This window comes from Trichogramma pretiosum, unplaced genomic scaffold (assembly GCF_000599845.2).
Source record: "Trichogramma pretiosum strain Unisexual culture from Peru unplaced genomic scaffold, Tpre_2.0 scaffold50, whole genome shotgun sequence".
In the NCBI taxonomy this organism is placed as follows: Eukaryota; Metazoa; Arthropoda; class Insecta; order Hymenoptera; family Trichogrammatidae; genus Trichogramma; species Trichogramma pretiosum.
Window position 1 is genome coordinate 1,196,488 of NW_019640807.1, and position 27,187 is coordinate 1,223,674.

At 41.6% G+C, this 27,187-nt stretch overlaps 2 protein-coding genes across 2 annotated transcripts in view; both read right to left on the bottom strand.

Annotated features, from left to right (window-relative positions):
- Nucleotides 1–18,827, bottom strand: part of LOC106649449 (ABC transporter G family member 14) — a 109,729-nt gene extending 90,902 nt beyond the window's left edge. Inside the window, exon 1 of the mRNA XM_014366878.2 lies at nt 18,452–18,827. Within this exon, the coding sequence (XP_014222364.1) occupies nt 18,452–18,567 (116 nt within the window). The 5' untranslated portion in view covers nt 18,568–18,827. The remainder of the gene's footprint in view (nt 1–18,451) is intronic.
- Nucleotides 18,828–25,560: 6,733 nt separating this feature from the next.
- On the bottom strand, nt 25,561–27,010 carry LOC106649404 (zinc finger protein 28-like). The gene is made up of 3 exons (XM_014366787.2): nt 26,896–27,010; nt 26,706–26,823; nt 25,561–26,635 (listed from the first exon to the last, which is right to left on the bottom strand). The coding sequence occupies exons 1-3, from the start codon at nt 26,919–26,921 to the stop codon at nt 25,610–25,612; spliced, it is 1,170 nt and encodes a 389-aa protein (XP_014222273.1). The 5' UTR covers nt 26,922–27,010; the 3' UTR covers nt 25,561–25,609.
- Between the last annotated feature and the right edge of the window lie 177 nt (nt 27,011–27,187).

The window sequence follows — 27,187 nt, forward strand, 5'->3', positions numbered from 1 at the left end:
TAGCATAGAGAGAGAGAGAGAGAGAGAGAAAAGTAATGAGGCGCCGACGCGATCGCCGGGCGCGCGACTCGAGAGAGAGAGACACATATGCCGATCGTGTCCTTGAACGTACCACTGAACTCGCTCAGGCATTTTATATAGTATACACACGTATACACATACACACATATATATGTATTTGTTTTAATGCGATCTATAGCGCGTATGGTATTGTATGCTGATGTCGCGCTCACGTTTTGTGTTATTATTATTAACGGATACGCGCGCGCGTGCGCCTGGCACACCGCCGCACATTAATTAATTGAATATAAATAAATTATATCGCGACGAGCTGCTGCGACAATTCGTACGCGATCGAGACGATCCACGATCCGGTCTTTGTCTCGAACCGTATGATGCACAAGTCATAAGTACATTATATATATTCCCGAGCGAACGAGGCTGCATGCCATCGGTCCTATATATTTCGGTTCTTCTAAATAAGGCAGGCGCGATATACAATATGCAAGTGTATCAAATACATCGCTCGTCGATCGAGTCATTCGTTATTCCCTTTTTCTTCTCTCTCTGCGCGATATTGTATTAGGTATATATCGAAGCCGGGAGAGGGCCAATCGATACATGTATTTACCGAATATAATATCGCTCCGTTGCTGCTGCCTGCACTGCGCTGCGCTGCACTGCTCTGTCTCTCTCCCACCACCCTTTTGGTGTGCGGCTTTCTCCGCAGCAGCAGCAGTAGCGGCTATAATACCGTCGCAGCCGCTGCTTACTGCACTCGACTGCTGCCTGCAGCCGATCTGTTGCGGCAATGCGAGAGCCCCGCGGAGTGCATTGCACTCGCGGACAAAAATTAGCCTAACGGAGTTTGAAGAAAAACGGAGAGCTGCTGCTGCTACTGCACACAAACTCTCCGCAGTCCTCTCTCTCTCTCTCTTACACCACTGCTTTCGCATTATTACGATCAATCTCTCGTTGCTGCCGCGCTTGATTCTCTCTCTCTCTTTTTTTTCATTCTTTTTTTTTTCTTTTCCTTTTTTTTTTTTTTTATTCATTCTGCTTCCCCAAGGGGGGTCATTATACTCGAGCTCGCTTGCCAGAATCTCGCTGGAATCGGTTCTGTGCGGGCATATATACACGTACGAGCGAGCGAGATTATATCGAGAAATCGGAAGGTAGAGCCAGAGAGAGAGAGAGAGAAAGAGAGAAGGGGAGCGCGCGCGCGCGACTTGCGCAACAACATCGTAAAAACCGCATCTAATAGTTTCGCGATCTCGCGCAAAAGCTGTGTGCGCCGCTGCTGCCTGACTGCCTGCCTGGCTGCGAAATGGGGAACACGAGGACGGAAAAAAAATCATCTGGCAGCAAATATCGTACGACAGGATGGAGAAGGAAAAAAAAGGCCGAATTATAATTATCGCGCATAAATAAATTGATCTTAGCGTCTTTGCATGGGCGTGTGTGTTCGTGCGTTCGTGCGAACGCGACTATAACAGTAAAATTACGAATATAGTATCAGCGAGATGATAAAAACACGAAAAAAAAAGTTGGTATAGAAAAAAAAGCCAGCGAGAGAGACCGAGAGAGAGAGAGAAGAACGAAGCGAGACTCTCTAACAGTAAAAAGATGCAGGTGGTGGGTGATATTTAGACACATAAACACACACACACACACACTCACATGTAGTGCAGTCATTGCCTCGCGTCCAAGAGAGAGAGAGAAAGAGAGCTTATCGTTGTATTTTATCTAACGCGGGTATATAATATACGCACATGGCGAGCGAGAAAGAGAAAGAGAGAGAGAGATTCTGGTTTGCCGCTGCTGCTGCTGCTGATGCTGCTCCCGCTGATGTTAACGGCTACGAATCTAGCGCGATTAACGGTTTGTCAGAAGTGCATACACACACACACAGAGCTTGATTATATACATACATATACTAACACGAGTGTGTATGCGCGTTAAAGGCTGAAAAAAGCGTCGAACGCGGCCGGCGCGGCGACCGACGAGATCGGGATCGACGATTTTTCAATTCGTATACGCGACGCGAAGCAGATATATATATATACGACCCACGCGCGCACGCAGTGATTAGATCGGTCGCTCGAATGATTTGCGCCTCGCGTTTACAAAAAAAAAAAACATCGAATTATGTTCGGGAATGCGTACGAATAAATGTGTTTACATAAATTATCGCGATCGTAAAAGATTAATGAGATGTATAAAGTGGCAAACGAATCAAGACTCCGACAAAATATCATCGACCCACAGATCGAGCAGGTATAATCATTCGCGTAAACGACAATAATTCTGATGTAAACTGTCGAAAGGATTGCGAATAAAAAATTATAATGAAATAAGAAGCACGAGAAAAATTCGGCAACGAAGTATCGCGCGTTCGGTAGCTGATTGTGGAGAACGTCAACCACGTCATGGCACGAGGACGGCAACGAATAAGGGTGGCGAATTTTTGAATGAATATTACAATTTTTTGTAATTCATGATACATTGTATAAGGATCTAGTGAAGTACATTTAGTTTTAGAAAGCCGAAAAATTTCCTCTAAGAAATCGTCTCAACTCATGAAAGGAGAATGAATAAACATATCGATCGACAACTTGATTGTAAACAAAATATGATTTGATATCGTCCCTCAAACTCTGATCATGTTTATATAGTGAAAATTGATTAGTTTGAATGTTGTCGTTCCCTATGAAGCAAGTCATAATACCAAAAGATTAATTTTACTCGTTTAATTTTCGTGGCACTAAATAGAAAAATCCATCGTTCAATTTAGGCACCAAAATGGATATAAGTGAGGAGAAATCCTTGGAAGTGGTCTCAGACAACAAAAAACATGTTTGTGATGTTTGTCAGGAGGTATTTACACTTAAATTAAGTATGATGATACACCGATACACAATTCACTATGAACGAACAGATTACCCATGCGACAGATGCGAGAAGAAATTTGTGAGTCAATCGTGTTTATTTATGCACCAAAAATTAGTACATAGAAATCGCGAGGGTTTCACGAACAACAAATGCGAGGATACGTTTGAAAAAGAATCAAATTTAATGAATCACAAAAAATGGTTACACGAAATATTGAAGAATTACTTATGTACAATGTGCGCAAAGGAATTTGGAAATAAACATAGTTTGCTCTTGCACATAAAAACAGTCCACGAAGGTCGCCAAGATCACGCATGTGATAAGTGCGAGAAGAAATTTTCACATAAAGCGAGTTTGCTCTACCACCAAAAGCTAGTACACGAGAGTCGAAAATATTACGCATGCGACAAGTGTGACAAGACATTTGTGACTCAAGGCGTTTTGAATACGCACCGAGAAATGATCCATGAAAATCGAAAAAATTACTCATGCGACGATTGCGAAAAAACGTTTGAAAATGAATCAAATTTACTCCAGCACAGAAAAGTATTCCACGAAGTTTTCAAAGATTATTTATGTGAAATATGTTTGAAACGATTTAATACTACACATAGTTTGCTCTTGCATATGAAGACTGTCCACGATGGTCGCAAAGATTTTGCGTGCGACGAATGTGAGAAAAAATTTGGACGAAAAATGCTATTGATGAGGCACCTGAGAATAGTCCATGAAGGTCGTAAAAATTACGCATGCGACAAATGTGGGAAGAAATTTGAACAAAAACCGCATTTGCTTGTCCACCAAAAAACAGTCCACGAGGGTCGCAAGGATTATGCATGCGACAAGTGTGAAAATAAATTTTCACAAAAAAATAATTTGCTCTACCACCAAAAGACAGTACACGAAGGTCGAAAAGATTACGCGTGCAATAAATGCGAGGAAAAATTTGGACAAATATCTTCCATGCTCTCCCACCAAAAAACAGTACACAAGCGCTGCAAAGATTACGCATGCGACGAATGCGAGAAGAAATTTACACATAAGTCATCTTTGCTTTTTCACAAAAGAACAATCCATGAAGGTCGGAAAAATTACGCATGCGACAAATGTGGGAAGAAATTTGGACAAAAACCGCATTTGCTTGTCCACCAAAAAACAGTCCACGAAGGTCGCAAAGATTACGCATGCGACGAATGTGAGAAAAAATTTGGACAAAAATCGAATCTGGTAAAGCACCAAAAAATTATCCACGATGGTCAGAGAGATTACGCATGCGACAGGTGTGAGAAGAAATTTGGATGTAAACGGCATTTGCTTGTCCACCAAAGGACAGTTCATGAAGGTCGCAAAGATTTCGCATGCGACAAGTGTGAAAAAAAATTTGGACAAAAATCACATTTGTTTCGGCACTTAAGTATAGTCCATGAAGGACGAAAAGATTTCGCATGCAACGATTGCGAGAAGAAGTTTAGACATAAACAACATTTACTTTTCCATCAAAAGACAGTCCACGAAGGTAGGAAAGATTTCGCATGCGACAAGTGTGAAAAAAAAATTTGGACGTGAACATCATTTGCTGGAGCATAACAAAATAGTACACGAAAGTCGCAAAGATTTTGCATGTGACAAATGTGAGAAGAAATTTGGACGAAAAGCCGATTTGTTTGGGCACAAAAAGATAATACACGAAGTTCGAAAAGATTATGCTTGTGATAAGTGCGAGAACAAATTTGGACGTACAAATGATTTACTCCGCCACCAAAAGACAGTGCACGAAGGCCGCAAAGATTACGCATGCGACGAATGTGAGAAAAAATTTGGACGTACATCAGATTTGTTGAGGCATCAAAGGACAGTACACGAAGGTCGGAAGTATTTCGCATGTGACAGGTGCGTGAAGAAATTTACAGAAAAAAAAGGTTTGTTTGTACACGTGAAGATCATTCATGAGGGTCGGAAAGATTAGGCTTGTGACAAGTGCGAGAAAAAATGTGGACATAAACCGTGCTTGCTCAGCCACTAAAGGACAGTCCATGAAGGTTAGAAAGATTATACATGTGACATTTGCGAGTAAAAATTTGAACATAAGTATCATTTGCTTGAGCACCAAAAAACAGTTCATGAAGGTCGGTAAGGGCATACGAAAATGAAAAGAAGAAATTCGGATAAAAAATGAATTTGACCAGGCACCAGAAGACAATACATGAAGATCATTAAAATTTTGTGTATCTCTAACGATATTAAGTTGACACCGAAAAACAGTCTGACTGAAAAATTCTCAGAGAATACCTATCGGACATTTTCGAAATCTTGTAAGCTAGCGTATATGCTGAATACGCTTTTTTCTGATCATATTCGATAATATTTGCATCTAATTTAAGGTCATTTTTTTAAGATAATATGCTTGAAATAAGCGAAATAACTAAATGCGTTCATTTTTTTGCCAATTGTAAATATGATTAGATACTTATATGGATGTTGAAGTAGACTTTTCTTCTAAAATTGAAATGAAAATAGTATGATTGTATCTCATTTGAACCTCTTACTATGAACTATCTTTACAATCTTATCTTGTTTGAGCCTCAGATGGGACGAGAGAAAGATTAAAAATTACGTGATTGGTACTAACAATAATTTTTTATTGAAAAAAATCAACGTGGAAACCATTTTTTTATTTAACCGAAACCATTAAGTGTTTTTTACATTCTTGAAAATTATTAGAAGTCTCCTAATTGATACATTGCTTTTCGTAGTACTTTACAAATTCTTATTTTAATTACGGTTTGATTTCAATTTTCCGAGTTTTCAAAAATCAACTGCCTTAACTGAGCGGCAAATAATGATTTGCGTGGGGTGGCCCTTTCTCTAATTCACCACTGATTGTGTTGTGACAAATTAATTTTGTATCGTGACTAACCGCGACGTCTCGATATAGGTACTGCGCGCCTGACCGATCCAACCGATTCGCGTGCCGATCGATCGAAAAATAAAAAGGAAAATGAATAACCAAGTTTTACATTTTCATTCATACTTAGCACGCGTGCTTGCACAGAAAGACGTAACGTTAGTAAAAAAACCGAAAACCGTAATTAGATTCGTGTACATGAGCAATGGCAGGTGCAGCTTTGAGTAAGGGCTAAATCAGAAAATGATTTATCATAATTAAAATTGGGTCAGTTGTCTACGAAGATGGTACCTTAGACTTATTTTTTTGGCAAGATATTAGTATTTCTTATCAATTAATTTTTTACTGTATTGGTTTATCCAAGGTATACGTGATCTCTTAAGCAGATATTTTTACAAAAGTAATTCGTAGAACCTTAATATTAGTTCATACTTTTGAAAGCAGTCTAATGTAGACAGATAGATTGTGTTTCATCCAAAGAAACATCGGGTGGTCTTGATTCTTCTAGTGAAAACCGTTATATACATTGTCAGTTCACGTATGAATTTTATTTAGCTAATTCAAAATCGAATCGGATACATTGAAATTGTTTTGTTTACACTCGAGTATCAAAGTATACCATTGTATAATGAATTTTCCAACGCTTGGATTTTTGACGCGAGCTTGAGACCATTCAAAATTCAAGACTTGTAAATTAATTATCATCACCCAAGTTCAAGTGTTGACCACTAGATGTCGAGTTTTATTTTTATGTAAACTCGCAAGTGGCAAAGTAAAAATAAGTGTATAACTAGAGCATGGAAAATATTATGCTTATTCTGTTAATTCTAAACATAATTTCCAGCTGCGGGGCGAAGCGAACGCCTATCAGTACAAAGGGATTAATCGAGAAAATAAAGCACAGATCGAAAGGGGATCAGGGGGGGGCTTCGCCCGAGCTCGACTGCTCAGCACAGCAAGAGGAGAAACTAATCAATGGTGTACGCGCGAGGCGATCCCGCAGATAATTGAAACAAAGTGATCTGCCCTCTCGCACCATCACCACCACCGCCGAATCTCGCTCAAAGTGAATTTTATCGTTTATTCGCGAAATCACGTAGTCGTCGTCTTATATATATTATGCGATATATTATATAGTCTCCGCGAGTCTCGTCGCCTCTGCAGCTCTCTCGATATATATATATATCGTGCGCCGCCGCCGCTGCTGCGCGCTTCGACGAGTACGTTGACCTGAAATCGAGCCGCGTGTGTATATATGTGTTATATATATATATGCACGCGCGCACACCGAGAGCGCCACGTTATTTCTTTATGCTCGATAAATATATGGGCTATTCCACAACAGGTGTTGCAGGCCCAAAAAATGAAGTTGAAAGTAACCATTTACTCTTCAAGAACACAATGAAAAATGAAAATCCTGAAGGGCACAGCCCCCTAGGTCCAACCCTTATGGATCTACAGGGGCTCAAAGTTGGATTTTCATGGTATGAGGATATTCTGCTTCTTACTCTGCTTTTCTGGGGGGACATAAGAAAAAATTTTTAAACCATGTTTTTTCATGTAAAATTTGATGTAGAATTCAAATCTGTACTCAAATGAGACATTCATAAGCTCAAAACCCCTTGAAATAGAAAGTATGGTGTAATAGGACATAAATGTCAAAAAAAAAACATGTTCGTATACCTCAAATCAACCCATATTGTAATATGTTCATCGATACACCAAAATACAACTTCTGATAAAGTTTGGTAACTGAGTCTCCATTACAGATCATTTTGAAGCTTTTGAAAGCCCAAAAAACATGGTTTTTTCCTCATTTTCCATGTTTTTTGCCTCTTCGCTAGCTACCAAATTGTCTCTATTAGAGACTCAGTTACCAAACTTTATCAGAAGTTGTATTTTGGTGTATCGATGAACATATTACAATATGGGCTGATTTGAGGTATACGAACATATTTTTTTTTTTGACATTTATGTCCTATTACACCATACTTTCTATTTCAAGGGGTTTTGAGGTTATTAATGTCTCATCTGAGTACAGATTTGAATTCTACATCAAATTTTACATGAAAAAACATGGTTTGAAATTTTTTTCATATTCACCCCAAAAAAGCAGAGTAACAAGCAGAATATCCTCAAAACATAAAAATCCAACTTTGAGTCCATGTAGATCCATGAGGGTTGGTCATAGAGGGCTGTGCTCTTCAGGATTTTCATTTTTCATTGTGTTCTTGAAAAGTAAATGGTTATTTTCAACTTCATTTTTTGGGCCTGCAACAACTGTTGTGGAATAGCCCATATAGATGTATTCGCGAGAGCTGTGTGTCGTAGCGAAAAAATTTTTTATCTTTCTCCGTCTCTCTCTCTGTCGACAGCGCCAACTTGCCGATATATCTCTATACATATAATAAGATATACATAAGGCCGTAGGCAAAAAAAAAAGCTCTACCTCTCTCTGTCTTTAGGCTGTGTGGTCAATTCGATCTGGCAAGCGACCAAAGCTTCGCGAAGATCCACGAGCAAAAGAAATCTCTCTCTCTGTCTCTCGCTTATTTATTATTCATTAATTTTAGTTTATTTCTTTTTTTTTTTGTAAACCCAGAAAACAATTCAGTCAATCTCTGTAGAGCCGAGCACGGATTGCGCAAAATGTATACCTAAAATGTTATATAGTATTTCTCGCGCGCGAACAACAACCGCGCGAGCGCAATCTAATTCCCACAGATGACTGCATGCATATACCACTGCACGGGGAGGAGGAGGCGAGGGAAAAAGAAGATCGACGCACGTGCAGTGCGGTGAGTCGCAGAGATATAAGGAGAGCTTGAAAAACAATAACACGATTTTTATGTGTGTGTGTACGACCGACCGGCGCTACATTTATATACATGCTATATACGAGACTGCTGACAATTAGAAGCAAACGCAACAAAAAAAAAATCGTCCTCGACACGTTGCTGGATTAGTGCAATTCCGCGCGCATAATGCGCATACTACCGTAGACAAAGCAGAAAAATCAGCGTTATTATCGAAACCCAAATGTTCGTGTGTACGAGCACGATTATGTACACGACTGCGTAATTTTTTTCTTCTCCTTTTTTTTTTTTTTTATTATTTACTTGTCTCTTCGTAACGTAATATATTATTATATTATATATAAGCGCGTATATGTAAGAAGGAAAGAGAGAGAAAAAAAAATTAAAATAAGCTGACGCGAGCCACTATATGTACGACGCCACCGCCGCTGCGCAAGCAAAAGTCTGCGAGGCAAAAATTTTCAATTCTAATGACACAATGCGAATAATATACAGACGGAGAGAAAGAGAGAGAGAGAGAGAGAGACAGACAGCGAGAGACACACACAGTGCACTGATAGTACACGGCGCGCAGGTTGTAAACTCGGTCGCGCACACATTAACCTGCGACGCCAAAGCACAACTCTAGATATATGTATAATAATACTGAGGCAGAGTCTGACAAGTCTCTGGGATTATTCTTCTCTCTCTCTCTCTTTCTACGTTATATGCACCGATGTCGGATCGTTTCAAGGCCACTACGTATATATGCATATACTCGGCGTCGTCGCGGGTTTTATAAGTAAAGGAAAATTGAAACTACTGCTGCTGCTGCTGCTGCGCTACGACGCGAGAGACTATATAACTTGGACACACAGCCGCACACACATATATTAATATAAGCCACCTTATTAGTGCCGCGAGTACAAAAATTTTTCGCTCCCTTTGCGGTCTTATATTATCGCGGGCATCGGCGGCGCACCACCACCGCCACCGTTAATAAACCGCGCGCCGTAGTAGTAGTTGCCGTTGCGGCACTCATTGTTTGCGCGTCTGTGCGCATATAATATAATAATGACACAAACACACACACACAAGCCATAACGTGTACACGATATTATTATTTTTCTTTTGCCGCGCGCTCGGTCTCGATACTGCAGCAGCAGCAGCAGCTGTGTGAGTGTGGTTTAAATAGCCTCGATCTTCTTTTTTTTTTCTTTTATTTCAGCCGTGCGCGCCAATTATACGCAAAAATCTCGAGGAATACAAGATGGAAAGAATGCCGTGTGCATGTATGTATACGCGAGTTCTATTTTTAAATCTCGGAAAGTCGTGTGGTCTCGTGCACAGATACACGCGCTAATTTTTCCATCTGCTTTGATAATTTTTTTTTTTTTTGCATTCGTCATTATGATAATATTTCGCGAACAGCGTGCGGAGAGAGAGGCAGCAACGAGTTTTATAAACCATGTCGCAGTATATATACTGTAACGACTAAATTTTCAGATCTCTCTCGCTCTCGTTCGAGTCGAGACTCGCGATTTAATTGCCCTCCCTGTATATATACACGTCTCTGCGCGCGAGCTTTATATTTTACTCGGCTCGACTTGCAAGGACGGGTGATTAATTTCGATTAGAGATTTAATGCTCGTGTATATATTTGAGCGCGCGACCGGCTAGCGCGAGAATCGAAAGATATATGTTACGCAGAGAGAGAGAGAGAAACAACAACAAAAAAAAGACAATTAATCAGCAATTTTAATTCGATGAATTCGGGTATATAGGATAGAGAATTCGAGTCAATGACCCACATTTATATACGTGTGCGTAAATACATACATGTATGCGAGCGACGATCGCGCGTTAAAGCTCCTTTCGTCAGCCTCGGCTCTCTGTTATGCATAAACAGTTTGGTGGATCTACGAGTTCATTAACACGGCGTATTAGACTCGAAATCGGACAGGCGGAGACTAAATACCGAACGACGCGCGTGCCGCTTCGTTTTATTTATTTTTCTTTCTTTCGCAAAATACGATAGATCGTTTTTCACTTCCGTTAAAGATTTTTCTTTTCCTCCTCCTCTTCTTTTTCTTGCTCGTCTTCGTATACAAGAATTACAACATAATAATAACGCGAAGCGTTCAAGGTTTTTCTTTGCTACTTGCGTTATATAGCGTAAAGCTCTGTGGCAGCGTTGATCTCTGCAGCAGCCCCTCCCCCCGCGAGCGCTCGAACTTCGAAGATTTTCATTGGATTTTTACAGAAGAAAAAAATAACGAACGAATTAATGCATATATGTACAACACACGCACCGCTAGATACGTCAATTAGAGAACGTTCAACGTTATTAAGTATGTTATGTGCCGCCAAAGCGAAACGCGCGCGCAGTATCGATATCGCAGCAGCAGCAGCAGCAGCAACTACGTGTACCGACCTCGAGCTTATTGATAAACAACCGTAAATATCGCGAATCGAGGTGATTTTTTATTCTGCTTCTTCATCTTCCCTCCCTTTTTTTCTTTTCTTGTGCTGCGCGATTCGTCGTATTGTACGGCGCGTCTCTGTCTCTTTCTTTCGCCCTGGTATAGAAGTGTGTTCAACATTTTATGGCTAGTTTTTGGCTATAAAAAAGGTTCTTCAACGTTAAAGGGCCATCGAATTGGATAGTCTAAGTTAAACATCGCTTCGGTTGTGTTCTTCTTACGTGATTTATACAATAATTTTGACTTTGCCACTTGCAGATTTACAGAAATATAGGTATTCGCCATCTATCGGTAAAGACTTGAACTGTTATTAACGTATTGCAAGTGCCTGAAAACTGGTCTAAATTTGAAAACTATTTAACTGGCTTGTTGGCTCTTTTAAAATGCTCTCCATATTGTTATCATTTGGTCATCAGGTCATTGTTGATGTTGCAACTTCTTTTACTCCTCCTCCTTCTTCAATGAGTGCCCGTGAATTTTGTAATCGCGAAGCATGATTTCGGGCCATTGCGTTTGATTTTATATGTATCGTCAAAAACACCGTAAGAACTGCAAAATTTCAGGCTAAGTATTGGCATTTCACGCGTCGACGGATCGATATATCCTTGTCACGAGCATTATAGACGCACGAACTGACGCTTATATTCTGCCACAAAAATGTCTGTCCGGCTGCTCGTCGCGTCGTCGTCGTTCCTCTCATCTTTTCTCTTTGTGCGGCAACATTAGGGATACACATACATATACACGGCCATGTAGCTCTCTCTTTTTGTCGCTTTGGGGCTCTTTTATTAACAAAGGGACATCCCTCGTGTCGCGTCGACTGCTGCTGCTGCTGCATTTAAATACGCTACTATCTACACACTCCGCTCCGCTGTAGGCTGCGATGATGGGTGCACTTTTAAATACGGCGCCGAGGTATATAATATTGGCTGCTCCTACACTTACGGCGCGACGGCGCGAGGAGGAGGTCGATACAATCTGTCGTCTGTGTGCAGCAAAATTCGAAGCTCGACCGAGAGCTTTTTATTCTTTCTTTTTTTTTGTTCATATGCAGATAGAGCGAAAAAGTTAAACCGACGGTGAAATACGACGTACTACGATTCATTGAAAAATATTTTTTTGTAAGTCTAATCTGGAAACCCGGGTGGGTGTGTATTTTCCAGCAGATCGAGTTCTACCTATATATACGTAGCAGCAACATCGACAGCACTGCGGACGTAGGCGTATATTCGTCCTTTTTAACGCGAAACTGCATTTTTTTCCCCTAGCTCCATCTCTCTCTTGCAGTCTTGTCTGTTTCAGTCTGCTGTCTCTGCGCGCACATACGCGTATAGGCCTTCCGTCACACACAAATACGAGACACGCTGCGCGCGCGCAAGGGAGAGGTGAGAGCGAGTCGTAACTGCACGCGGTAAAAAAAAAAGCTCGCCGGGTATCTCTTTTCTTTTTTTTTTCAAATTTGCGCACAGCAGTCTGTGCAAAGGGACTCTCGTGTATATGGATGCGTCTACACGCACACATACTTATAAACGGTATATATAGAGGCGTTAATATTTAGCATGGAGCCGGAGAGAGAGAGACAGAGCGGACAGACAGGGAAAAGAGGAAGAGAACCGAGCGTGAATACTTCATGTCAGACAGGACGCGCCGTGAAACGTTCCCCCGAGGGATGCTGACGTTGCCACACTGCGCCGTCGGCTCTCTTCTCTCTCTATCTCTTGCTCTCACTCCTTCCTTCGTTCGAGCTTTCAGTGTGTGTAAGTGTGTGTGCGGCGTTATGTAATTTTCATCGGCCCTGCAACGACGTCGCCACCACCGCCGCCACTGCTGCTGCATCGAAATTTCCAAATTCTTCTAGAGCTTGCGATGCTCGCAGTATACAGCGTTAGATCGTAAGCGCGGCGCGTTAACCGCGACCAACGCGAAAAGAAAAGCTCATTTTGCGCGAGTGCATCCGAAGACTCGACGCTGCAGCTGCTCGTTTATATAAACGAAATTTCAAAAGGATTTAGATTGATCGATCGTCGTCGTGGTTTTTCGCTCGGAACGTATATGAAAAAGCTCATCCCGCAGCCCCGAAGCAGCTAGATCCAAGCTCTAATACTTTTCAGTCAGTCAGAGTCAGCGTCGCAATGTGTAAACGCGAGCGCAGGAGTCGAGCTTATACCTATACGTAAACCGCGCGGCGCTCGCGGGCTACGCGATATCATTAATCACCCGACGCGAGCTTTTAAAGCTTGCCTCGTGGCCGGAGCTTTGCCGTATTGTACGTCCGAGCGCTTGAGAGAGAGAGATAGAGAGGTGACGCGCGTGGACAGGAGAAATATTTTTTTACAAATATGTGAGAAAACGGAATGTGTTATTTTTTCGCAATTCGAAACTTGGAGGAAGTAGCCGTCTTCTAACTTATTCGTTTTTTCTTCTTTCTTTATTTTTTTTTTGTTTGTAACAAGAAGAAGATGAAAAAAAGCTCGTGTCTCTCTCTCATTCTCGTCCGTGCTTATGCTTATTCATGAAACTTTTATCGGTCGGTCGCTAATTTTTTTGTCAAATCGTCGTCTCTCGTATACACACGGTCACACATATACATTACAGTTTGCCAGCTGATCTCGATGTAGTTTTAAAAATAGCTACAACTATTAGTTGTGTTTTGCTGCTGCTGCTGCTGCTGCGTTCATCTCGTCTCGTCTCGTCTGCGCGCGCCGCAGTCTGCCGCAGAGAGAGAGAGAAAGAGTTCGCAGAGTAGTAAAGTCGCAGCAGCGCCGACGCCGATCGACATGCGTAAAAATGTAATTTGCATTCGCGACTTTTACACCGATCGGGGTCCGCTGCGGCCGGAGAGAGGTGTATACGAGGAAGAGAAAAAAACGAAGTCGCCAAGACAAAGGCGACACTCACGCAACGAAATATCGCGGGCTCGACTTAGCACTGGGTTCTTTCTCTCTCTCTCTCTCTCTCTTTCACTCGCTCGGTCTTCTTTTTTTTCTTAATTCATGATAAAGATAACCGCGATCCACTACTACCGGCGACCAAAGTCAACTTTGCGACGCACACACACATACACGCTGGCGCATACATACATACGGTTATAATAAACTCTTCTTTTGCCCGCGGTTGTCATTCGGCTCCGAGAGGTTGACTCACTTCTCTCTCTGTCTCTCTCGTTCTCCGCAACGCGAGGTGCGTATGTATAATAACTTTTGCTTTCGATCAATGATGTTCGTTTTTTTTTCACTTCATTGTTGAGTAGGTGTTAGAATGAAAAATATTCATAGAAATTTTGCCCCCTCGAATGCACCCCCTCGAATAAATTTTATCGCTTCACAATTTCCCCGACCTTGGTAGAAATTTTCATGGCCTAATGACAAAAAAATGAACATTTTAAAGTTTTTTAAGTATATGAACATTTTCAACCACCAGAAAATGACAATTTAACTGCTTCAAAAAATTTAGACCAGTTTTCAATTGCTTTAAATACGATTATATCGATTCGTAATTTCAGCCTTCACCGCTAGATGGCGAGTACCTTGTTCTGTAAATATGCAAGTGGGAAAGTAAAAATTATTTTATATAACTCAAGATATAGTTTCAAAATAACATTGAAACAAAAAATGCAGCCAGAAAATATGTAAAATATTACACTTTTGGTTAGTATATATGTTCAGTTTTAATGACTCTTTCTAGCCCAAGAAACTTTTGAGTCAAAAATGAGAAAATGTTGAGCATTTCTACCTGGGGTAACGAGCCTGCTTCTCGAAAAAGTCAAGGTTTTCATTTATGCTCATGCTTCAGATAAGGATTTTCATATTTTTTCACTATACCGTACGAGAAGAACGCTATTCGATTGATACTCCTCATTTCTTCGACCTATCGTGCCTTATCGCAATACCTTTAATATCATAGGCGCGTAGTAACAATAACGGCTCCCGGAACACGCCGATCGTTATCGAGTAATAATTTTCTTCGATTTTTTTGTGCCTTCGCACGTTGCTTCATATATATATGTCACGAGTGGGTGTGCGTAAGTGTGCGCGGTGGGATTCGTAATTGCACACTGTGTGTGTGTGTGTGTGTATTATAGCCATTTCATCGATTATCGACCACTCACCCGATACCGATTAAAATCGAGTCGAGTCGAGTTATTCACTTTTCGAGAGAGGATAATACCACGTATCGCGCGAAAGATGATGATATATACAAAATACATATAGCGTATATATATATATATATTGCACTTTATTGTGTATTGACGAAGGAGGAAAAAATTTCAGAGCTGCCGAGAGCCGACTATTTTCACATGCATGACCTCACGCGAGCTCGAACGACAAACGACGACAACGAAATCGGTCTCTCTGTTAAAAAAAAAAAAAAAAAAAGAAAAGGTTTAACTCGCCGCCGCGCGCGAAGGTGTACGAGTGACCAATATCTGTATACACACACACACACATTTACACGTATAACATGTGCATTTAGGTGTGTGTACGCTTTATTGTTTACACAACCTACTTATCGTCGGGTGAAGATTCTTTTCCTCGTGCGCAGTTTTTTAAACTCGCAGACGACGATCCTCCTCCTCCTCCATCTTCGAAATTCTGTATTCGTATATCATATATGGGTCGTATCGCGTCGTATCGCGACCCAACTGCATGTCCGCACGGTACTCGTCGTAATTGTAAACGAGAGCAATAGACGAGACATTCGCGAACGATTCTAAATATAGACTCGCGTTACATTTATAGAAACTTTAACTTTGACCCTCTTAGTTTCTCGACCGATCGCGGCGGGGAGCGTGCGTTTTCGATAACGAAGTTCGAGGTACCTTTTTGAATTTTTTTTGGCAGGGTCAATCATTTTTTTTTTTTTTTCATACACATATCTCAAGTTGTATCGCAGTTGATGCAATATGGTAATATTACATAGAGAAAAACACTGCGTTAGTTGTTATCACATTCGCTAGTGAAAATTGGTATGTTGTCCGAAAAAAGAGTCACGGAGTCGAATTTATAGGGTTCACCTGCTACGTGAATGCTAAATATTACTGTTGATACCAGTTCTTTTTGTATATCTGCGTTTCTGGTAATATTTCGGAATGGGTTTATATTGTTGCAAGATTTCTCATAATGAAAGCTTTTTGAATTCACTAATAGATGGAGTATCGTAAACTCGTAAAAGAAAAAAGTTTCCGTTAATTTATAGGAAGTAAAATTTTATAATTATGATGAATTCAAGGAGGTAAATACATCGGTGACGATCAATTATTTGGTTCATTTGGAGCGCAATTTATAATTTATCGATACTATGACACGTTCGAGTGGCTTCCGTTAAATAAAATTATTTTCAAAACGAAAAAAAGTTGACAGGGGCAACGGCAGCGAGAAGAAACAAGTCGACGCTTTATGAATATTTAATTCAAAAATTCAAAGTCACTTCAAGCGGGTAATACACTCGCGATATGCACAACGCACAGACCCGTGAAAGTTACGGCGCAAACGCACACGCGGTTATAACGACGCGTATACAGAGGACCGTAAAAGTCATAAACATCGATCATACGTTTACTTTTTTCCAATTTTTTATTTATTTATTTATTTATTTTTTTTTTTTCAACAAAGTACGACGTAACGTACGATACACATCCCGCGGTAGTTAATATTTTGTGCGCGGACGAGCTCGCGGTCGAGCGATTTCTCATTTATCCAGCCGCGAGAGACGTTTTAATTGGCGCGCGAGGCGCGAGAGACTACCTCGCTTGCGCGCGCGGCCCGCGATATACTTGCATTAATACGGGTATGAGTGTGTGTATGTGTGTGTGTGTGTGTGCGTTAAAAAGTTGAGAAAATCTTTTCGTTGTACGCACACACACATACATACATATTTCTATATATATTCAAAGGCAAGTAACAGCTGCAGCTCGTCAGCCGCCTATTGGACAAGCGTATATGTATGAAAAACCAGTATTACCACCGCTCGCGAGAGAGAATTCAGGTTTTATGCTTTTAAGGATAATAATTCGTTTCTCTCGATGCATTATATGCAGAGCGAAGGAGCTGCGGTGCGTGAACGATCAGGCGCTGGTGGTGGTGGTGGTGGTGGTGCTTGTAGGGAAAGACCGAGCGAGCGAGATAGAGAGACTCGCTCGATTTAATTATTTAATATACATCGATTGGAAAAAAGTTTAAAATATATTTTCTTCGACATTCTTGCTGGAGTAAATGTGTGTGTATTAATGTATATCCATATGCAGCTCCGTCTCGTTTGACACTTTATCGAGTTTCTCTCGTCTTCTTCTCCTTTTTTTTTTGTATCTCTTTAACGTCGATAGGCCCCCCCTCTAATCTATCAGTTCGATGACGTTTAATTAATTAATTTCTTCATCTTCTTTTCTTTTTTTGTATACTTAATCGTTATCGGGCAGAGAGTTTAATGCGACGAACGATTCGCGTGACTTTGGCTACGTGTATTATTATATACAATAAAAACGTGACTAATCTATCTCTCGGCGTTGCATGAAAAAAAAGAGACGAAGACAAAAAAATTAATACAATAATTACGATACAATAATGCACGCGTCCCGAAATTAAAATATATACAATAATAATGACAAAATGCAAGAGGATCCCATGGCAAAATATTTTGTCGATCGATCGCGGCATATCGTCACGTTTTCGACGATGCGAATTACAATTTATAAGTTTTATCGTTATTATTATTATAAACAATTTTTTTTGCAAAACATAAATATAGCAATAATCTCTGTCTGTCTGTCTCTTTCTCTCGGCTGATCGGTGCGCGCACACGGTCGTCGTCTGCGCGCTTCGCTCGCGCTTGCAATATAAAGTCGCGTGTGCGTGTATAAAGGTCATGGAAAAAAGGAAGACGAATCGCCGCCGACGCCGCCGCGAGCCATGCCAGTGTGCAACGCGCTGCGAGACTATGAATAAATGCAATATAAAAGAAAAAGAGCGAGTGAGAGAGAGAGTCAGAAGAAGAAATAACAATTGTTATTGCCAATGACTATCGTTGCGCACACAGACACACGCGCTATATAACGCTCGTTGCATATTATTAAATGCACACATACTCTGCCACGAACCGGACTCTCGTATTATACGAACATGTGTTGGTGTGTGCGCAGTGCGCGCGTAGAAAATCTCAGGGGGATCCCTTCTTTGTCTCGTACTCGTACTCGCTCGCTCGTACGATAAATTTTACGACGGGATGCAGTCGTCTCGCTTACTCGCACACACACACACGATGCATAAATGTGGATGCATATATGTACAGTCGACTGGAGCGAAATTTTTCGACTCGTCGGCGCGAAGATATATATTAATGATAATAATAGAAGCGCAAAATAATACAACTGCCCCACGTACCTGGGAGGATTGATGATCGGCCGTCCCATTGTCCGCTGCTGCTGGCGCTTCTCGTTGCTGGGAAGGCGCAGGTAGTCTTGGTCGCCGAGGAGGAAGAGATCCTTTGAAATAATCATGTCCACTGCACTCCTCGATGCGGGGGCTGGCTAAGCTGCGTCGCTTCGCCTTGGGGCCGCCACAGCTCTTTTTTCACACACGCGCGCGACAATCGACGACGAGACGCGCGTACACGAGGGAAGAAACAGCCAAAAGCACAGAGAGACGGAAGATTTTTTTTTCTCGCAGCTTCTCTCGTTGCACCACTTCCTTATTTTGATTTTCTTCGATTTTAATAATTAATATATTGTATAAAAAAAATGCACGCGCTGAAATTCAATTATTTTTTTTTTTATCCTCGATGCCGCCTGGATTTATTTATATTTTTATTTTTACTTTTATCACAGCACGTATCATCAGCACAATTTTTCTTTCTTGCCTTCGACTTCTCTTGATTAAACTTTTGTACGACTCGTATTATAATGATAATAATAATATATCGTGTACTCGAGCTCTCTCTTGGCTCGATTGCGATCGCTGTTGTTTCGGGTAACTTTTTACTTCTTCTTCTTTTATCGCTCGTTGCAGTATCTCTCCCGTGCGACTTGTTCTGCTCGTTCGCACACGCGCCGCAGGAAAATCTTGACTCGACTCTTCTTCTTCTTCTTCTTCTTCTGTCGTTTTCACAGATTTAAATGAGTTTCCGCGAGTCTCGAGGTCTGCTCGTGATACCGCTGCTGCAGTAACGACGACGACAACGACGACGACGACCGGTACGATATCATGCTGTTTCACTTCCCAATCGGATCGATCGATCTTCAATGATCCAACGGACCGCACTTTTCTTTTTTTTTTTAATTAGATTAAAATACGAACAACAACATTAACAACAACATCAACAACGAAAAAATGGCCCTGGGTAATAAAATCACGCGCACAAATCGGAGATAGAGACGACGATATAGAAATACACACAATGAAACACGCGCACTCGTCGATGTCCCCTTTGAATCTCGAACGAGACGAGATATTAATGAATAATTTTTGTAATTTTTCTTTTTGGCGTTTGGTAACTGTCGGATAGATCGCACGGAGTAACGAGCGCCTCTCACTGGTATTAGTAGCTATGCTGCTGCTGCACTCGAGGCTGCTGCTGCTTCGCTCGATTAAACTTTGGGTCGGAGAGAAGATGGCACTGCTGCAGCCCGCTGCTACTCGCACGACATTTATCTGGAAAATTAAACATTGGCAATTGTTGTAGTGACGTTTTTTTTTTTCTTTCGTGCACACATAAATATATCGAATTCGTTGATAAACGATGGATGGCAGGGACTGTATTTTAATGTCTCATTATTTCTATCGTCGCGAAGAATATTGTAATAAATTTATATCGCATCTACCCCCCTTTTTTCATTAATTTTTGCGCGTAGCTTGTATTATTAGCGTTGTGTATAGTTCCGTTGTTGTGGTGTGCGCAACGTGCGCACGTACGTACGCACATATAAACGTCGATTCAAACAGTTGTAAATCTTGTCCTCTCTTATCGTAATTCAAGTTAAACACGCAGACGCGTTTTCACGAGGCGCAACGATATTAATAAGACCGAAAGAATTAAGAAAGAAAGAGAAAGAGAGAAACGATAGCGAGGAATTACACGTCGGATAAGTCAGGAAAATCTATACTGAACGAAAAAAAAAAAAGAGCCGACTAGTTTTTCAACGTGTTTTTCAGCGTGTAGTTGTTTTTTGGTGGCTGCGCGCGGACTTTAATAAACTCCGCGCGCCAGAAGGTAAACGATTTCGACCGAAAAGCAAAGAAAGGAAATTTATAAAAGCTTTTAGCTTCGGAGTCGGTCCGACGAAGAAACGCGTTTTACAAAAAAAAAATCCTTGCACACCGATACGTGCATTTTTTGTGCGTACGTATGTATGAGCGACCGGTGTTATATAGGAAGCTGCATAACGTAGATACAAGCTACTATATACGCGCGTGCGATCGTGCGCATAAAAGATGCACGTAAAATCCCTTCCCCCATCCACCTTTTTTCCGAGAGATAGGGCAAAAAAAAAAAATTTCTCAAAAAAAAGCTCGAAAGAAAGAGAGAAGGAAAACGAGGAAGAAACGCTCGAAAAATATCGCGTATAAAAAAGAGCGCACGTATATCTATAAAAACGTAGTATACGAGGCGAGCGCGTGTACACACACACACACACACACGCGTACATAGTATAGATGCTATATAGGAGCGAGAGAACGAGCGAGCGAGAAAGAGAAAGAGAGCGTCGCAGTTTTTAGCTCTTTCGGGTTCAACAATCTGTGTCAAACACAAACAAGGCGACTGCTGCCTGCTGCCTGCCGCTGCCTGCCTATGTGCCTCTCTCGCAGCCGTGTGTCTGCGCGCCTCTGTCCGTGTGTGTGCATGTGTGTCGGTGTTTCAGCTCGGTGTGCGCGCGGCGCAACGCGAGAGAGCTTACTGCACTCACCGAGTCGACACACACACACACAAAGTGCATATAAGCGAGCGGCAGCAAGAGTCCGCCGACGCTCGCTCGGCGTTTAGTAGTAGTATAAGTCGGCTCGCGCGCGCATGCACTCGCTCCGGCTTACGTGTGTATGTATGTGTGTGTGTGTGTGTGCTTTAACGCCGCATTAAAATACATACGTATACGAAATATATATATGCACTGGCGTACTCGTACATATATACATTTTGTATATTAATTATATATTTACGCGACGGCCGCGTGCGCGCATATATTATTGTTACATCGAAATGCAAGCACCAGAATGTACATGTACACGAGTGTGTATACAAATGCACGTTTATAGGTAAATATGTATATGTATGCAAGCGTGTTCGGTCGTTACTTTTGTCAACGCATCGACGGGACGAGAGGTCCAAGGCGAGAAAAAAAAGATTTAGAAAAGTTGTAAAAATATTCGTAATCGGTCACCTATATAACGCGCGAATGTTACACGAGATACGTATAGACGAATAATTCACAACACCCACGCACTGCGTAACACTCTCGCACACACGAAAAATTCCTCGACTCGCGCGGGAGATTGCGTCGCAAACGCGCATTACAGCTGCTACGTATAGCAGTCGATCGATCGATACGGAGATGAAAATTTTTTAATGGATGAAAACGACTCCTCTCTTTTTTCGCTCGCTCACGCGCTTTTTTTATGCAACGACGAGAAAAACAGAAAGAGCATAACGAAAGAAAGGAAAAAGAGGAAAAACACCGTCGCCGCGGAAAATACGTCCATTCCCTTGGACGAACTTTTATCGCGTGTATATGTGTAGCCTAGTGCCGCTGCTGCTGCATACGACTCGAGCGAGCGAGAGGAAGAGAGAGAGAGAGAGAGAGAGAGAGACAAGCCTCCCGGCCGGTGCATAACGATTGCGCAGTCGCCGTGGCTGCAGTCGAAGCGGCAGCGGCAGCAGCATCAGCATCAAAACAAAACTATCCGTTATTATACGTGTGTATGTGTGTGTGTGTATGTATGGGTCTATGGGTCCGTCCGTTCGTCCGTTCGTTTGTTCGTTCGACACACCGTATAAAACTTGTACTGCTGTTTATGCTGTTTTATATGTGTAATAACGATATATTTATATATGAGATAACGCACTGTTCCGTCCAATACAGTCGCTATATAGCGGCAGCAACTACACTATATAACGCGCTCATATATATACCTATGCACTCGCCGGTGTGTGTAATATACTCTCCCGATCTGCTAAAGCTGTGCAAATGTGCTGTGTGCACTATTGCCTGCGCTGCAGCAGCAGCAGCAACACACTGTGAGCAACACACACACACACACACACACACCTTTCGCTTTCTTCGCGCCGCAGATCGACCTACTTTCATCGGCTCGTGTGTGTACGTGTGTGTCTGTGTGTGTGTGTGTATAAACGCGCGCCGTACATTATTTAAACATATATACTATATTGCAATGCGTTTCACTGTGTCTGTGTGTGCATATACATATATACGTATACAACATTATATACGTATGTATGCACACACGTTGGTGCATGTCAAAGTCTCGCGCACTCTGTATGCTGCTGCTGCTGCAGACTGCTGCACACACCGTATGTAACGCGCAGTAGATCCAACTTCCCAACCGAAGTGTTATTACGTGCACACGCACTTATGCATATATTTGTCTATGTACGTGTGTATGTGTTTGCAGTTATGTATCGACAGTCGCGAGCGCGCACGCCGGCCCATCGATTTTCGAGATATATACATTATCCCACAAGAGCAGCGAAAAAATCGTATCGTCTCTTTTACTCGACTCATTTTGAATTGTATTATTTTACGCACACCTGCACTTTACAAATTTATCTCTCACAATTATATTGCGATACGAACCTAGAGCTAAACTGCAGCAGGGGCGCGGACCGACACGCAGTGCAACGTCTCTTTGCGCGCGTCGATGTGTATGTGTATGCGGTTCGTTCGTATATGAGTCTAGATGCATCTCTATACACACACGGGTGTGACTCTCCCGGCTGCAGCTGTGGTCTTTTTCGCGTTACGATATACGTCCGACGACGACGACGATGCCTATAATCGCTATCACCCCGCAGCTTCTCGCGTATATCGCGAATTCTTTTGATGTAAAAAAAAAAAAAATTATAGACCGGTTAAATCTATCTTTAATAAACGATATAGATACCTCGTAATAATGCTCGCTTCTATGTCTCCCTCTCTACGCCTTTGCCGTTGCACCGCTGCTATAATCTGTCATCGACTTGGGCAGCGACGAGACGAGGAGCTGCTGCTACGGCGACGATGCAGTAATCGTACGCTGACCCTTCTTCTTCTTCCACCACTGTTACAACTCGACGTTGCCGCGACTGCTGCTTCTGCTGCTTCTGCTGCTGCTGCTGTTGTTTTTGTCGGCTGCTCGTGTCAGACATAGCAGACGAGTAGCAACATATATGTATACGGATACTGGTATCTGTACTTATGTGCGAGTGCAAAATCTGGATGATTTGAGTCGACTGATTTTCTTCTTTTATTCTTCTTCTTCTTCGGAAAATTTGGTTATTTTCTCTTCGATACACTCGCGCACATGTGTCGTCGTTGCGAGAGGCAGCAATGAGACAGACGGGAAGATGAGCTTTTTTTCACCTGCGATTCGAGAAGAATGAATCTCGATGCCGGAGAGAGATTTGAGTGTAAAACAAAAAAAGCTCACGGGAGGCGCGCGCGCACATATACAACACACATGCACACACACACACACACACACACTCACACTACTGATGCTTGAATGGAACACTGATTTTTCATAACATTTTAGAGATGCTCACGCACGATCGAAGTCGCGATCGGTGCGTGCGTAACAACGACCGTTTAGAACGCAAAATTACGACCGAAATCTGATCGGACGTTAGGAAGATGCAGCGACTATCTCGCGCTCTTTATTATTATTTACCGTATATACTCCGAGTCGACACGGATTTAAAGCTCGAACGTACGAAATTTTTTTTTCTCCCCGGCGCTCTATCCCGGCGTGCAATCGTGTGCGTTGTTACAGCCTCTCAAAGAGTCGGGGCTGCACACTCGCACACAGAGTAGACGAGAACTGCACTGCACTCACACACAGGAGCGCTTGCGAGACAGAGAGAGAGAAAGAGATCGAGAGAGCAGAAAAGACTCGCACAACAGCAGCACAGAGACAGACTATGTAACCGAGAGTAGTGGTGCACTTTGCGCAGCGATGTATATGCAACGATATTCCGTGCCGTGTATCTCTCTCTCGTCGAAGCGCAGCAGATGCGTGTACGTATGGTTATATACGGCGACAACAATAACCAAGAATCAAGGTATTCGTTTGTTTATTGGCAATCGGTAAAAGGGTTGAAAGAAACAAACGAATTTTCGTAACGAAAAAAAAACAGAGTCGTTCGTTACGAGCCGGGCGTGTTCTTTTTTTCTTTTGTGTATTTATTTTAAAAATCTCGACGCGTTTTCTCGGCGCACGTTTTCCGCTTCATTTATTCACACGCACGCACAATGCACGTATATATTTATTATATACGACGCGCCGTTATATATGCGTGTACGTTTTTCTCGTGTATTTTGTTATATTATATAGAAATGTGGGTTATATACGCTACACGGCACCGACGGAGGCCGGACGCAGACTGAAACACCGAGGCAGCGGTCGTGTCGTCGTAACGTACATATAACCCAGCGGCGCGTGTGCGTGTGTACATATATTCGCGCACACATCGATACGATATACTGCACTCACTGACTCGGCGCACAGCCGCCGATGTATAAATGTGTGAGTGTCTCTCTCTCTCTCGATATACATATACGTATAGTATACGGTTATATAGAAGTGCCTCGGCCACCACCACCGCCGCCGCCGCCGCCGCCGCCACCGCCACCGCCAACCTCTATACAGCACGAGAGAGAAGGAAGAGAGATAGAGATAGCGCGAGAGAGAGAGAGAGAGAGACCTGCTCCGACTCGACTTTACACGGCCGTGTGCGAATATATATACATCTTCCGTCTCTGTTTTATGCACGCGCTTGACGCACGGTAAGCGGTATATGGCGGCGGCGGCGATGCTGATATGTGTTATATATGTAGTAGTGTGTTTTAAAGTAATAACGTGTGTGTGTGTGTGTGTGCGTGCAATAGGGCGCCGTTGCCGGTCGCCGCCGTGTATCGCTCGACTGTTGCTGGTGCTGCTGCTGTCGCCGCCACCGCCGCACCATAATCTGCACGTATATTTTGTTATGTATATTGTATGAAAATATGTATGTAATTGAGTAATTACGCTAACTCGTGCGTTGACCCCCGTTAAAATTATTAATTTAAAGAGTTTAGTAGATGTATTGAAAAATCACGCATGTGTTCGAATATTGAATACCTGTACCGCTCTAATGAGAGAAAAATGAATAAAAATGCTTCATCGGGTCACAAATGTTGTGAGCAAATCACAAAAAAATTAGTGACATTTCAAAAAACATTATTATTCTTCATCAAATTACATTTACGTAAAAGATTTTTCAAAATTACATTAGGCACACATGCGATTGTAAAAGTTTTCATTGCGCCCCAATGTCTCCAGACGAATCCCACGCTCTTAGGGTTTGTTCCGATTATGTACTTTAATCATATGAGATTTGAGAATAATCTTGCGAGTATAGAACTTGTGACAAACCTTACATTCGAAGGGTTTGATACGATTATGTACTGCATTTGCGTGAACACTGAGATGGCCTTTCTGTGCAAATGATTTGTGACAAATTTTACATTCGAAAGGTTTGATCTGATTATGTACTGCATTTATATGCCTTTTGAGATTTCTTTGATATCCAAATGATTTGTGACAATTCTCACACTCGAAGGGTTTGCTGCGATCATGAACTAAACTGATGTGACATTTGAGAGTTCTTCTTTCTACAAATGACTTGAGACAAACGGCACACTCGAAGGGTTTGATACGATTATGTACTGAATTTATGTGTTTCTTGAGGTCACCTTTTAGTCCAAATGATTTGTGACAAATCTCACATTCGAACTTTTTGATACGATCATGAACTGTGGTTATGTGGGTTCTGAGGTTATCTTTGCGACCATATAATTTATGGCACACATCACATTCGAAGGGTTTGCTTTTATAATGCACTGTATTTGTGTGTAATTTGAGGTTAGCTTTGCGTCCAAATGCTTTGTGACAAATATCACATTCACATGATCGAATGTTCTCCTGTGTCGAATTGATATGTGCATTTAGACTCGCTTTTTCTTTATACGTTTTTCGATACAAATTATAATTGTGAGATAATTTGGTTTGAGGTGTTTTTCTTATTAATACTTTCTCATTATTATATCCTTCATAATTCAATCTGGACTTTTCTTGAAATTGATAATTACCATCGTAATTAAATCCTTTCTTAATCAGAATTATTAGACTTTTTTCGCGCAAATAACTAGTCTCATTCTGGTTTTCTATCTTTACAAAAGATGAAAAACTTTGATACTCAGTTTTACACAACGTTTTTGATGGAGGCTTCAGTTCAGGTTTTACATCTTTGCACTCAAAATCAATGAATATTTTTTTATCTGATTTTTCGTGTAATGACATAACCTCATTTTTGCAATTAGCCTGAAATTAAAATTGTATGATAGTTTTTGATGCTGGATAATTGGAAGATAATTCAAATCACTGGACTTACTGATGATTTATAAATCGAGACATTTCTAATGCTTTTGACTTCGCAAGAGTTTATTGAGTCGAAATCATAATTGTTGCCTACATCTGGCCAAGTATCGATAGGCTCTTGCTTTAAACATCTAAAAAGAATCAAATCCGATAATACGATCGCTTCAAATAAATCATGGCATGTACAAAAAAACATGTTATACCTAACTGGGTCCTCTTGGCTTTCCATATTGTTAGATTATAGTTGTAACTTCATTATGTGAATTTTCACGATAAAAGCAAAGAAAATATTCAAGGTTAAGTTTCACAAGCAGCCAACAGTGTAACTCGAATTCGCCAATTTGTAAACACTTGCAGTCGGCACTGCAGCTCCTTGACGATACTTTCCCCCTCTACCGTAGATTGGCCATACTCAGTATTAGGTCATTCAATGAAACTTGACTCGGCAAAAATATTTCACTCAAATTATGACTGGAATTATAAATCACAATGTAT